Source organism: Anguilla rostrata, chromosome 15 (assembly GCF_018555375.3).
Source record: "Anguilla rostrata isolate EN2019 chromosome 15, ASM1855537v3, whole genome shotgun sequence".
Classification (NCBI taxonomy): Eukaryota; Metazoa; Chordata; class Actinopteri; order Anguilliformes; family Anguillidae; genus Anguilla; species Anguilla rostrata.
The window spans coordinates 15,616,257-15,630,210 of record NC_057947.1 but is presented as its reverse complement, the minus strand read 5'-3'; the positions used below and the strand labels follow the sequence as shown (position 1 = coordinate 15,630,210).

The following is a 13,954-nucleotide window of genomic DNA, read 5'->3' as shown; positions in this document are numbered from 1 at the left end:
CGAAACCACTAATTAGAAGAGGAGCCCACATACTTTTAGTATATTTGATTTACATGACAGTGTCAGCAAGGTGAAGATTAATTGAAATATGTTTCATTTTCCCAGCCAAGCAGTTTTAACTATTAACACTTTCATTTGACGTTTGGCAATCTGAATACCAAATACAAGTGCATCAACAGTTAAAACACCTTGCTTATCCAACATATAAATATATTTATTGGATTTAATTTGGCAAATATTATAAAAGATATCAATTATCAATTAAATCACCAAATGTGTTGATAGGCAGAACAAACTGTTGGATCAGCCTTCATCAAAATGTACAACAACCAGATGAAAATGTAGAAATTTATTAAGTTACGACAGAGGTTCAACTAACTTAAAACAGTTTAAAAAGATTACAGACATGAACAGTCACACGATAAATGAATGAAGGCAGATAACAAACCACAGCTTTTTTGTCCTAAAGTAATCCAAAACTTGAAAAACAAAAAATAGCAGAATATTCCAGCAGAACATAGATGAAATGTAGAACGCCAAACCTAGATGCAGGACTCAGATAACTACATCCAGCTAATCGTTACAAACTTCTTCTCAGGTTGCCCAAAACTAACTGGCTAACTAAAAGAAAGCTGCATATTTTAAAAATAAGGATAAACACCAAAATCTTTTATTTTTAAATACAGATTATCATTAGTGTTCCAATGAACTCTGGTATGCATTTTGTATGTCGCTTTGGATAAAGGAGTCTGCGAAATAAATGTAATGTAATGTGCAAAGTGGGCTAATATTAAGGTTAGGCCTACTGACATTTACCCAGAACGTTAGTGCTAACAGAGTCCTGGTGAGAGGTGTTAAACATACAGGTTTAGGTTATTACCATGTGAGCCAGTGTTTATTGCACAAAACACAAAACAACGTGTTCTGTTGGCTGCCGGTTGTCCCTCCTGATTGCAGCCAACCATTTTCTGCAACGATCAGGGTCTGTGGGAATATAATAAAAATTTCTGTTTTATTTTTACGTTGAATATTTTCACGCCCATCTGCGCTGCACATAGCAAGCATTTCGATTTTCTTGGTCAGGGAGATGGGGCCACTGTTTTACAGTGATGTCACATGACACACATCAATTGCTCGTACTACATTGTATGTGTGCAGCATTTTTTACAGTGATGCTACTGTAATACAATCATGCTTTACTGAAAAAAAAAAAACTCAAAGCAGTGGTGAGAAACTCCCAGGTGGGAAGAAATATTGAGAGGAACTCTGCTATAGAGAGAAAGTCCATCACTGGCCAGCCCAGTCTCAAAAGTTAAATACAGGCTAAATGGTAAAAGGGAGTTACTGCAAATCTATCAGAGCCAATAATCATGTGGTCCGGCAGATTATAGCTTGATATATTCAACTACCTCATAAAATATACAATCCAAGCATAGAAGTGTATATTAATATCCAGTTCAGATGAGCTAGGCATCATCATTGAACCTGGAGAGTGTTGAGCTGGAGTTGCCAGTTACTACTATTACCACTACCACTACTACTACTACTACTACTACCACTAATGATAATAATTATTATAATTATAATAAAAATAATTATAAAAAATAATACATTGGATATGTTGGTTATTTTGGAATTCAGTTTGGTTGAGTTTTGGTGGAAAGTTCCTCCAGCTAGAAAAATGCACTGTATGTGGAAATTTACAGAAGCTTAATTAGAGAGCATATCTTTTCTTCTGTGGTCTCTGCACCCTCCAAGTGAGCTTCTCAAGCGCACAACATGTTTTTCCCAGCGCGTCTCCCCATGTGCCGAGGAACTAAAAACTGGCTGCGTTAAATAAATGATCCCACTGTGGATCAAGGTCCAACTAAGCAAATAAAAGTCAACGGTATATGCAGACAGAGACAAATTGATGTATTTTCAAATGTACATCCTTTAAAGTACACATTTATTTCATAATGAAAAAATATGTCCTGGGCGACATAGCTCAGGAGGTAAGAGTGGTTGTCTGGCAGTCGGAGGGTTGCCGGTTCGATCCCCTCCCTGGGCGTGTCGAAGTGTCCCTGAGCAAGACACCTAACCCCTAACTGCTCTGGTGAATGAGAGGCATCAAGTGTAAAGCGCTTTGGATAAAAGCGCTATCTAAATGCAGTCCATTTACCATTTATATTAAGCATGTACAGTACATAAACATTTATCATCCTCAACAGTGAAATCGGTGTTTTCAATGAAATAATAATAAAACAGTACGCACACACACACATATGTATGTATATGTATATGTACAACCCAATTAATAAAAAAAATAAAATAAATGAAAGCATGGCTTTGATACTGATTGAAAATGTTTTTTTATTCATCACTGGAGCTCTATTGACAGTGTAAGGGAATGTGGGTGTTCATTAGCTGAGGCTCTAAATGCATTCCTCATGGTGAGGCTCACTCTCTCTTCCAGCCTGGGCCGCAAAGCGGAAGACAAACAGCTGTTGCTTGTATGGGGCAGGAAGCAGGGCTGAAATATGGCTCTGGGGGTATTTTTGTTTGGAGGGGCCCAGTGTCAGAGAGGGGGGACCAGGCACAAGCCAGCGAAGCCTGCCTGTGTGCTGTGTGTGTGTGTATGTGTGTGCGTGTGTGTGTGTGTATGTGCATATGTGTGCATGGGTGTGTGTGTCTGTGTGTGTGTTTGTATGGTTTAATATTTTACAGGATAGCAGTGCATTCATGGCAGCATCAATACTGAGTTTTTTTGTACAAATGACACAAAATAAAAATAGTTTTAAAAAAATGTTAATAGCAATAGTTGAACTAAGAGAAAAGCTAATATAGAAATCAGATATATAAATAGTACGGTGGTATACACAGTATAAAAAAAAGTGAAAAGACTTGAAACTTTGATTGAAAATAAATTCAAACCATATTTAAAACCCACACCAGTAAGAAAACACACTTAACAACAAATTAAGATTAAAGTGTATGCATGTGTGTGTGTCCATGCATGTTTGTGTGAATGGTGTTTGCAACTGTGCACATGAGAGTGTTGTGTATGCCGTGTTAGTGCTTGTGCATATGTGCATGTGTGTGTCTGTATATGCTCCGTGTTTGTGAGCATGTGTGTTTTAATGCATGCTTGTGTGTGTGTGTCTGTCTGTCTGTGTGTATGTGTACACATGCATCAATGTTTGTCTTGCGGGGGCTTGTCTGTTTCCTGAAAAGTGCTTCTGCATCTGTTATCTCTTACAGCGAACACTGACGTTGCGTGACCAGAGTATCTAAACTCTTCAAGCTTTAGGAGTGTCCTGCAAAGAATCAGTTAAGTTTTTTTTTGGGCTCCATGTTGTATAACAAAACAAAAGAAACGGAACTGTGACAGCGAACCTTTCCACATGGGTCACATTAGTGTCCTGGACTGGAAATCCAGACTGTAAAGGGGTCAACAATGTGAACCCAGAGCAAGTTCCGCTTCCTCTTCTCCAATTTCATACAGTTAAAGGTTAGGGCATCTGTACATGCCATCTGTATTAGCACAAAATAATTATCTTATGTTAGTTTCATGCATTTCAGCATTTGTCATATCAACATATCACCAAAATAAAAATGTAATACTATATATATATATATGAGATATTTAGTAATTTGGAGATGAGTTTACTAGTACATACTCTTTTAAGAAGTAGCATTCCGTGCTGAGGAAGCCTGTTTTATTTACATGGAACAGAAGAGCTTTTCATTCATAACCCTGCACGGGGGAGTAGGGCACTAATGGCTACTCTGCAGAGCAGCAGGCAAGGAGGTGGCATTTACCTGAGTAGTCCAGGGTCGCTAATAGTCTGTGTGTGGGATGAGGGACAGCCAGAACTGTGGGAAGATTTTTTTTTTCTTCATAGCTATTTTATAGAGTGATGGAGAGAAGGAGACCACATAAGAGAGAAAGAAGGAGTGTGTGTGTGTGTGTGTGTGTGTGTGTGTGTGCTTCCATGTTTCATCTGCCATGCTTTCACATTACAAATGTAATTCTGCCATGCCAATGAAGCAGACTTTATTGAATTTGGAACTGAGTGAAAGAGAGGTAGGGAGGGGGAGAGACAGCAAAGAAACTGACTGAGAGGAAGCTGTCTTCTTTGTGTGATATTTCTCAGAATAATGGTTAAAAATACTGAGGAATACACTCAAAGCATTGCCATCTGTGCATTATCATTGTGTCTAGGGCCACTAGTGTGTCTCCTCCATGTGACCTGCAGGGATTTAAACTTGTATTTCAATGGTTATCCTCCAGGGGTCCCCATAGGCACTCCAATGGCACTGTTAAGTGACTAATTGTACAATTGAGTTTCTGAGGTTTATAAAAACAACTATTTGATCTAATATAGGGACAGTCAGAAAGGAAAGTGAATAAGGATGGAAGTTTAAATGCTACAAAAAGCATGTCTTCGAGCCAGTGGTATTCACTCTTGGCCACAGTGTGTGCAGGCCTTCGTTGTTACTCAGAACTAGAGTAGCACAGCAATTGATCAATTAAAGCAGTTGACTACACAGTTAACTCAGGTCACCTGGTGCTAGGATCTGAATTGTTGTCTGATCTTAGGGGGGGGGGGAAACAGTAGATTTTGTGATTCTTCTGGACCAGGGTTGTTAAGTTAATTGTTATATAACCACTCTCATTGTTATTTTTAACAAAACATATCATGCCACTGTACAACATTTAAAAACACTGTGCAGTAGTAAGTAATCTAACTGGCTTTAACACATGAATATTGATTGTAAACATTGCTGTCAATCAACATGTGTGCTTAATTAGTGGAAATTACTTTATAAACATAGATTATTGAGGTGGCGCAGATGGGATAATTCAGATGTGGCTTCACAAAGAGGCTATCACAACCTCTAGCAGGCAAAGGACTGAAGTAGAGTACAATGTGAGAAAACAAGGGCCGACAATCTGTTGGCTCTTATGTCAGAATTGATATGAGCTGATATAGGAGTTGTCCTCTGCCAACATAGTGCATGTAAACAAGAGCGCAAAAACTGTTTTGTATTTTGTCACCTGCGTATGATGCGTTTCAGGTGTTCCAATGCCACAAGATCGCACCAAAAAACGATACCAAGTTTGAGTAACTGAAACTGAGATGAGGAAAATTACTCACCGATGTAGAAATGACAAACTGAATTTGAAAGAGTTAATTATGCTACCCCACACTCTTACTCCCTTTTCAGCTTTTATCTGTAACAAAATCATTGAACCACTGATGAGGTACAACTATCTGGGGAAATCTTTACTAAGTATATAATCGTCCATCAAGTGTAATCTGTTCAACCTATTTCAACAGTAATTGAAACTATGTTACTATGATCCAATCAATATGTGGTGTTGCATGTTGTTGCATGTCAGAACAGACATTCTGCAGGATCTAGTGTTTAGAAATCACATACTTTGCATAAAAAGGAAACTATTAGTTTCCCATTCATAAATCAGATAAACCTAAACATACATCTTAATCTTGTGGCTTAATTCATACTTTAAGTACATGAAAACAGTGATTGCACAGGGTCTTTACCAAAAATTAACATAATGCGATAGCCTCACGAGGTACAGTAGGACATGGACGGACTTGGTATGAGTAAAAACAATGACATGCACAAATTATTTCTGCCCTTTCTTTCTGCTTCTGAACACTTTTCTGTGATTAACAAAAATCTAAATCTTGAGACAATCAAAGTAGGCATAGTCTTCAGGACCAAAATGACATGACTTAATTGACAAAATGTGATGAATCCAGTTGCTGTAAAGCCCCGTTTGTCTGTACAGTGTGTGGGGTTATGTAGTGATATTTTGCTTCATGTGTCTCACTCCTGGATAGTGAATGGAGCATGAAACTGTCCCTTCACAGTCTTCTCCTAAAAGAGCAACCGATTCAAACTGGTTTCCAGTGCCATTATAATAGACTGAGGATAGAGAGTAAGTCTTGTAATGCATACCTGTCATTTGTCCTTCTCTAGCTGGAGAAGGGAGAAAGACAGGCTTTGATGGCCGTATAATGAAGCGAAATGTTACTGTCTCAGGGAAAAGGGGAAAAAATGGATTTATCACATGAAAACTAATTGTATTTCAATCTGTTTTTTCTCCTGATGCTTGCAATGACAATCAATCACTTATAAACATGCTTAATCGCTGTTCAGAAGAACTACTTTTCAAAACAGCTATAATACAATACTCTGGTCAGGTACATTATTTGCAGTACGTAAACCAGCCTTTGCTATTTCCAGCCTTGGCACAGATAGCAAGGAATATGAGTCTCCCGGAGCCAATAAGATGTGACCGGATACGATATATCCTCTTAGACAACAACATGTTTCCATTCACTTCCACATGACGCCATTTACTGCATGAACCCCTGCTCCCCCGGAAAGAAGGAAAATAAGACCAGAAACTCTGGGAAGCGCTTGAGTTTGTGAAGCAACAAAACACACGCTAACTTCAGCAGCGTTTTCTGAAAAGTATCCAGCTGACACAAGTATGGTTCTGCAGTCTTCAAACTGCCAGCAATACCGAGGGGAATTTTAATGGAGATTTACAATCGAGTTTCGGTTAATTATGAGCGGTTTTATCTTACTTTTTTGCATAAAGTAGCCAAGCAGCTAGTTGATTCGAAAAGGACTTTAGGATAGCATACTTAGTTGGATTTGTTGTTAAACTGGAACCAATTATTCACCATTCTGCGGTATTCTGGATGAGTAGACTACTGAAGGTTTTCATGAATAAAGTTTCCGAACAGGATTTCCTACTGACGAAAAGCAACAACGAGGGTGACAGTGGTGCGAACCAGGTGAGGTTTTCGCTGTGGAAATCTGCGGTAAATATTTCCGAGAAAAACGCATAAAAGGTGCCACTTCCATAATTAACTATCGGTTTTGGGGAAACTGCACAGTTTTATGCGTCCAGTCCCAGAGCTCGAATTTATCTGTGGCCTATATATCTTTTATTATCGCGCAATCTGAGCTATTTGTTAATAACTTTACCCTATTGTTAAGAGTGGCTTGTTTCTGTACGTAAAGTCTGGCTTGTTTCTGTAGTCTTCCACGTTGTTATTATTATTATTGCTGTTGTTGTTATCATTAGTATTATTGATGATTATAATAATATATTAAATATTTGCCAATCTGTTGCAAAGACTATGGACATTCCCATTGTATTGTGTTTATTATTTTTTTTTTATTTTGTCATAACGCAAGTACTTTTTTTTTTTTTTGCTTGTCATTTGGTTAACGTGAGGTGAGGATTAGTTAGTATACTTGCAAGTGCAAACGTGTAAGTGGCAGTAATGGCCCATGTTATGACAATGGTCTTCATACGGTGACAGTGGGCTTCATTTCCAAATTGCGTTATCTGTTAGTTTTTAGTTGCGATATATGATATATGCTAAGTTTTTTGTGGTAGTATCAAAAACCGCACCCTAATGACAACTCATATGTGTACTCGCTGTTTGGTAGCGTTGGTAGCTACGCATTGACCAATGCGTGCATGGTGAAGCCAGGGGTGAAAGTCTCTCTCTCTCTCCATCTGTCTCCCTCAGTCTGTTTGTCTCTCTGTCTCTGTATGTGTGTGTATTTATAGTGTGTATGTATATAAAATACATGTGTGTATATATAAAATATGCATACATACACACACGTGTGGTCTTGGGAAGCAAAGCTAATCTTATTGCACTCCATGTTTATAATTTCCAACATAAACCAGCCAGATGAACACAGCTGTGTTTTCAACACTTTTAGTTGGTCAACCAGCTGTTCACTAGCTGACCCAGCCTACATAGTCATCTAGTCCACCAGTTGACGTTGACAGCCAGCTACCGCTTAACCAGCTTTGACCAGCTTTCTCCAGTTAGAGAAGAGCTTTCACCAGCCACAGACCTCTTATGACCAGTTAGAAGTGTCAAAACACATCTTAACCAGCTTAGAATCTCTACTGGTCTTGGGTAGAATTTTTAGTAGGGCTGCCACCTTGTCCGTGTGACATTCGTCCTAACATTGCACCCATTTTAATATCAACAACCATGTTTCATAGAGGTCAAGAATTACCCATGGACAAAGGTATCAGGCAAATTTGGTCATAAGTTTGTATGTGTTTCTGGAATTAAAAATCACAATTTTATGGTTGTTAAAATCAGTGTCCTCAGATCCTCTTGGAGAATCCCCCATAAATCCTCAGCTTACATATTAGCATGGAAGAAATTTACAAAAAGGAAATGCAAATGCATCATTGCCTACTTGTCCTGGGAAATCTTGCTTTCCAGAAATATCCTGTTTTTATTCCTGGAAGCATAGTGTATACTTCCACTTACATGAAATGGAAGTATATACTGTACACACAATTTATTAACTTAATACACCACCATGACTTCATATTCAGATCAGCTGTAAAAGAGCTACCAGGCCAGAGAGACAGGTGAAAAGGATCTGCATTGTATTAATCTTTTCTGTTTAGTAAGTCATTTGGCTAGATTACCATTACCACTGGCTACATGCAGAGAACTGTAAGCTACAATGCTACACTACAAATGGCATATAATCACAAGCACTATGCAACCCCTGGCAGACCACTGCTGCACCTATTAACAGAAAGCCAGTTCGGCCAATTGAAGCCCCTGTGGAATGAATTTAGCTGAAGCCATAATTGCATCGTTTAGCTTTTCACTGGTAAATTGGCACTTGAAATAATTTGGCTTGTTTCTTAAAGAGCTCTCCCAAGCTCAAACCCCCAGTTTGCACAGATGCACTGTAGAAATGAATCACATTTCAGCACAAAGTTTTGTCTAACAAATTCAAAAAGGATAATCATAAACTATGATTAACAGAAAACATAATTTTTCTGTTTTGTATTTTTTTAATTCTGTGTGCATGTGGCATTATAACCTCTAATTGTGTTGTTTACTTAACACACAAAGTAGTGTGTTTTATCATTTACAGTGTGAGTTAATGATCTTCTATGAACACACACTTAATCCTTTCCAGCCCTTTTTTACACAAATGCAAACTTTAATGGCTATGCTTTGCTTATGTTTTGTAAGGCAGCAAAACAAAATATGGAACAGCTGTGACATTGCTCTTTACAAAAGCATTGCAAACCACTCGTTTCATTGAACAGAGTTTGGAAATGCTTAAGTTGACAAAATATAAGAAAACAATTTAAATTGATATTTTGTAGATTTACATTAATTTTAAAGCACCATCTTTCAGAGTGGCAATGCATGCTGAGTTGGTAAAATGTCTAATTTTAAGCAAGTTCTGGGTGGCTCATCCTGTTAAAACTGGTTTCCTGTGTATGGTTGGTCTTCAATGGTATTAAATCTTTTGTTTGAGGCTGGCAGCCTTAAAAGGCTGTAGTATTACCCTGGTGGGATCATCCTGATGAATGGTAGATTTGTCATGAATTGCTCTCAATTTTTCAATATCACAGCGGCAATGGGCTTTTTTAATTTAGCCGTTTCCCTCAAGGCTGACTAATTAGCTTATGTCTTGCAGGACTTCAGATGAGTTCAATACCTGCAAGAGGGGTCCATCTTCAGTGCAAAGATGGAGGTGGGAACTCAGAGCAGCAGTGGGTCTCTGGCTGTGCCTGACAGTAGGGGGCAGCATGCTGGGGAGCCTGGTGCCAGAGAGCCAGGGTGCCAGCAGGTACTCGTGCTGTCCCTGGACCAGATCCACGCTGTGGGAAGCGCCAATGAGTACACCGAGGGGCCTACGGTGGCATCGGCCAGGCCTGGGAGTCACCAGGCCGTTCTACAGCCACCTCCGCCTCTGCAGAAGCCTGAGCCGGAGCGAGACTTAGCGCCTGAGCTGCACCAGCAGAGGTCTGCCACTAGGGAGCAGCACCAACATCGCCGCCTGTCCTCACCGTCGGCCGTTCCCACACAGTCGCCGATCGGCGGGTCCCACGGTAGCGCCTCAGTTGAGCGGAGGGTCCCGGGTGACCCCGCTTCTGGCCAGGTTGCTACGGCATCCCCCAAACCGTCAAAACCAAAGCAGGGGGAGCAGAAGCTCTTTGAGGAAGAAGAACAGGGCGAAACAGGGAGCGGCACTCCGGGCAGTGGACATGCCCCCCTGTGCGAGGTCTGCGGCCTGTGTACGTGCGAGGAGTGCACGTTTCCGCGGGCGTTGCCCTCCTGCTGGGCCTGCCAGCACCGCTGCGTATGCTCGGCCCAGAACCTTCTGGAATACGCCACCTGCGTCTGCTGTGTGAAGGGCCTGTTCTACCACTGCTCCACCGACGACGAGGACGTGTGCGCCGACAGGCCCTTCTCGTGCGGCCCGTCGCGCCGGGGCCTGCGCTGGGCCGCCGTCGCCGTGGCGGCCCTCTTCCTGCCCTGCCTTCTCTGCTACCCGCCCGCCAAGGGCTGCCTGCGGATGGTGCAGGGCTGCTACCGCCGTCTCAAAGGCCCGGGGGGCTGCAGGTGCGGACGCTCAAACGCCGTACGCAGAAGCAATGCCGCCAGACAGTCCACGTAGAATTGACCGCTTCTGTTTGTATTGGTATGTCATCTTGATTGTCATCATCAGTGGAAATTACACGTTTAGCTGCTCCCACACTGAATCCATACTTAGAATACTTTGTGATCCATAGTTTTCTGGATTCCATCAAAATTATTTTATTAATCCAAAATGGATCATCTGTTTTCCGCTCTGCAGCTGTCTGAGGAAGGAATAGTTTTGGTAACCCAGTAACCTCTTCAATGGGAAATGTTTCTCAGCTCCAGCCAATAGGAAGCAACCAAGTGTGCAGCTGTGTGATTGGAAGGGATGGAGCAAGTCATCATGTGAGTCTAGAAAAGGTGCTGTCCTGTTGGAAGAGGAGGGAACTTTTAAAATGTATTTTCCATGGGAAAATTTGCACTTACAATGCACAGAATTATACAAAACGAAGCATGTTCTTGAAGTACACAAGGTCTTCCATTCCTACATCATTGGGTTGGGATTATGAAAATGTTTTTTTTTTTTTTTAAGCTGCAATGTTTCAAATAAGGGACCTTTGAAGATAAGACACATTTATGTTCATTTTGAAACTGAAGTCATTTATGTAACTCCTGATAACATGTAGTATGTCAGATAAGCTTTCAGCTATAAATTTACATGACCAATTTTCTGTGAAATGGATTTTGAAAATACACAAAGTAGTTTTCTACCGTTTTTTTGTATGTCAATTGTATAATTCAAATTATGTAAAGTAATGAAAAGTTATTATGAAAGTAAAACGTGTATCTTGCATATATGATTATTCCCCTCCTGTTATAAATGTAAATTTTTAATTGGCCTTTAATCTTTTTTCTAATGTTTCAATATATTGTTTAGTGTAAAGAATATTTATTTTTGAGTATATTTTATAAAAAAATATATTTATTTTTTGGGGCATTTTAATACCTTTGCTCTATTTTCAAGAATAACTTGTATACTTTGAGTGTTGCGGGGATTGACGCATGTGTTCAGTAAAAAATATAAAATATATTAACATTGACATTAAAATTAATTGTTGGTGTCATTTTCTGAGTGATGAGTTTTAAAGCTTTTATTACAAGTTGTGACTCTGATACAATGCAGTGGTACTAAAATGATTTCACTTGGAATTTGGGACACTCATTATTTGAAAGTGTGTTGGTATAATCCATAACAATTGTATAAATCAGACATAAGCAATGAAATGAAACCACAGAGCATTTTATTTCTTTTAATGTATGAATGTCCTTAGATCACAATGCACTTGAGCGAGAGGTAGGATTTAATGTTTATTTCAACATGGGTGCACATCAGTTGGCTTATGGCTCAGGCTTTGCTGCCAGAAGGAATCATTGAACAAGTGTAGGCTGCTCATGGGTCCTTTGAGTCATTTGCAAACAAAAGGCTTGCCAGAATTTCAAGTGAATGAATCTGTGTACAAATCTTCATTGTGAACTGAATCCAACTACTTGTCTCACTAGACGTAATTCATACGCCCACCACTACTGTGAACTAGTCATACAACTCTTATACAAAAAGATTCTGATAATTTATGGTCACCTCTGCATCTCTACCTTAAAACCAAAATGTCCGATGTTCATTGGGGGATTGCTGTCCTGTTTTTGGACCATAACCACAACACGTTCCTCACAGACTTGGCAGATTTTGCAAATGTAGGTAAAAATGTCCCATTCACAGTGATGTGCAATATGAATCCTTCATAAACACTTTTTGTGTGTAGGTCTCAGCACCCTTTTAACAAGCTTGTGTTGAAATGTATTTTTTAAATATGTGGAAATCGAGGGAGACAATTTTGAAATAAGAAAATCATGAATTCTATTAGTATCTTTACAGAGAGGAAGAGAGGAACATGATTTGGCAGTCTGCCCCACTCAGTACTCTCAATGGCCCAAATCTAAACCATGTTGTGTCCAAGTGTGCATCTGGAAGTTATTAAGAAGCTGAATGACTTTGCAGGCATCTTTCTTTTTTCTTTTTTTTAGGGGGGGTGGACTAACTTCACAAAAAACTCTCCCTGCCTAAGCTCTCAGACCTGACCAAAACGTATGTGTACCACATGTGTAGTCATACGTTTAGTATGGCTGCTATGGAATTGTCCATAGTTTTGAGTGACACATTTTATTTGGATGGGGGGGGGGAGTTGGAGGAGCAGAACACAGGTGCTGTTCCCTTAAATTATGAGTGTGAATTGGCAGGACCAAGGCTTTTTTTATACTGCATTTCAAGCATACAGCATCTTCTTTTTGCCAAGAATGATGGCGATAGATCAGTCTGTAAAAAGTAAATGGGTTTCATTTATTCCAGACATCTAAATCTTGGGTGATATGCATAGCTTACATGTTTGTGCATTGTGCATTTTCTGCTGTTGGATACTTTGATTGAAACAAGTCAGTTGTGAATTAAAGATTGTGATTTGGATATAGCTTGTTTAGAGAATACTACTAAGCAGATTATAAATATATTTTTCCCCTCGTCCCATCCATTCATGTCTGCCATCCAGTGAAACCGACCAGAGGCCTTGCTCACAGATTTTACATTAACATCTTTTTCTTTTTTAGTATGTGAGAATTTCATATTGTTTCGAAGAATATATGCAAAAAGCATATATTTTGATGAATGACAGTCATTTTGTGTCAGAGCACTTTCCAGTGCATTAGCAGAGGTAGAAAGAGGTATTTATCCTGTGAATATTGAGAGCAATTACTGGCCATATTGATAATTTGGCCAGCATGACTTGGAACACCCTTCCCCCTTTTCAATAACTGCCATGAGATATTTGACATTTCATGCAGAAAAAAAAGAATTGGGACTCCTGCAACACAGTGTCCCCATCACTGCTCTGCAGATACCACTGCACCACTCCAAGCAGAGACTAGCTTTTCCAAGGACTCCTATCCAAGCAATAACCAAGCCTTTTCCTCCTCCACTTAGTAAAGCAAAAGGCCGATCATTATCCATTTCTGTATTTATGTTTCAAAGGTATGTGAGCTGAATTATTATTTTTTATTTTTTATTTGATTTAGCTCTGCAAATCTGCATGCATATTCATGGGTGTATCATGGACTGTAGAGTTGATGCAGATACAGTGCGCAGTGGCTTGGCAGAGTGGCTGCTGGACAAGCCGCAGAACGGCGCTCTCTGTTGAATTGTTTTGCTGGCGCTGCAGCGGCGGCAGAGCTCCATTGAGCGTGTTCACCAGGCAGAACACGCAACAGGAAGGGAGGAAGCAGCGGTTCTTTATGGCCCTATTGTCTGACCGCCAGAGCTTAAGCAACCAAACAGCGGTTCCGATGGCACCGGGGTACGAGCCCGTGCGCACGCGCACTCATGCACTCACACTGTCCTCAGAGGGGGGGGGGCGGTAGAGGCTGTGGGGCAACGGGACAGCCGGGATGTTGGGCGAGGTTGCTGCAGGGGCTCGGCGGGACAGCTGTCTGCTACAGAACATGCC

At 40.2% G+C, this 13,954-nt stretch overlaps 1 protein-coding gene across 1 annotated transcript; it reads left to right on the top strand.

Moving 5' to 3' along the window:
* Positions 1-6,344: 6,344 nt before the first annotated feature.
* LOC135240837 (protein sprouty homolog 2-like) lies at positions 6,345-11,960 on the top strand. Its single transcript, XM_064310823.1, has 2 exons — positions 6,345-6,821; positions 9,517-11,960. The coding sequence occupies exon 2, from the start codon at positions 9,568-9,570 to the stop codon at positions 10,498-10,500; it is 933 nt and encodes a 310-aa protein (XP_064166893.1). The 5' UTR covers positions 6,345-6,821; positions 9,517-9,567; the 3' UTR covers positions 10,501-11,960.
* Positions 11,961-13,954: the final 1,994 nt, after the last annotated feature.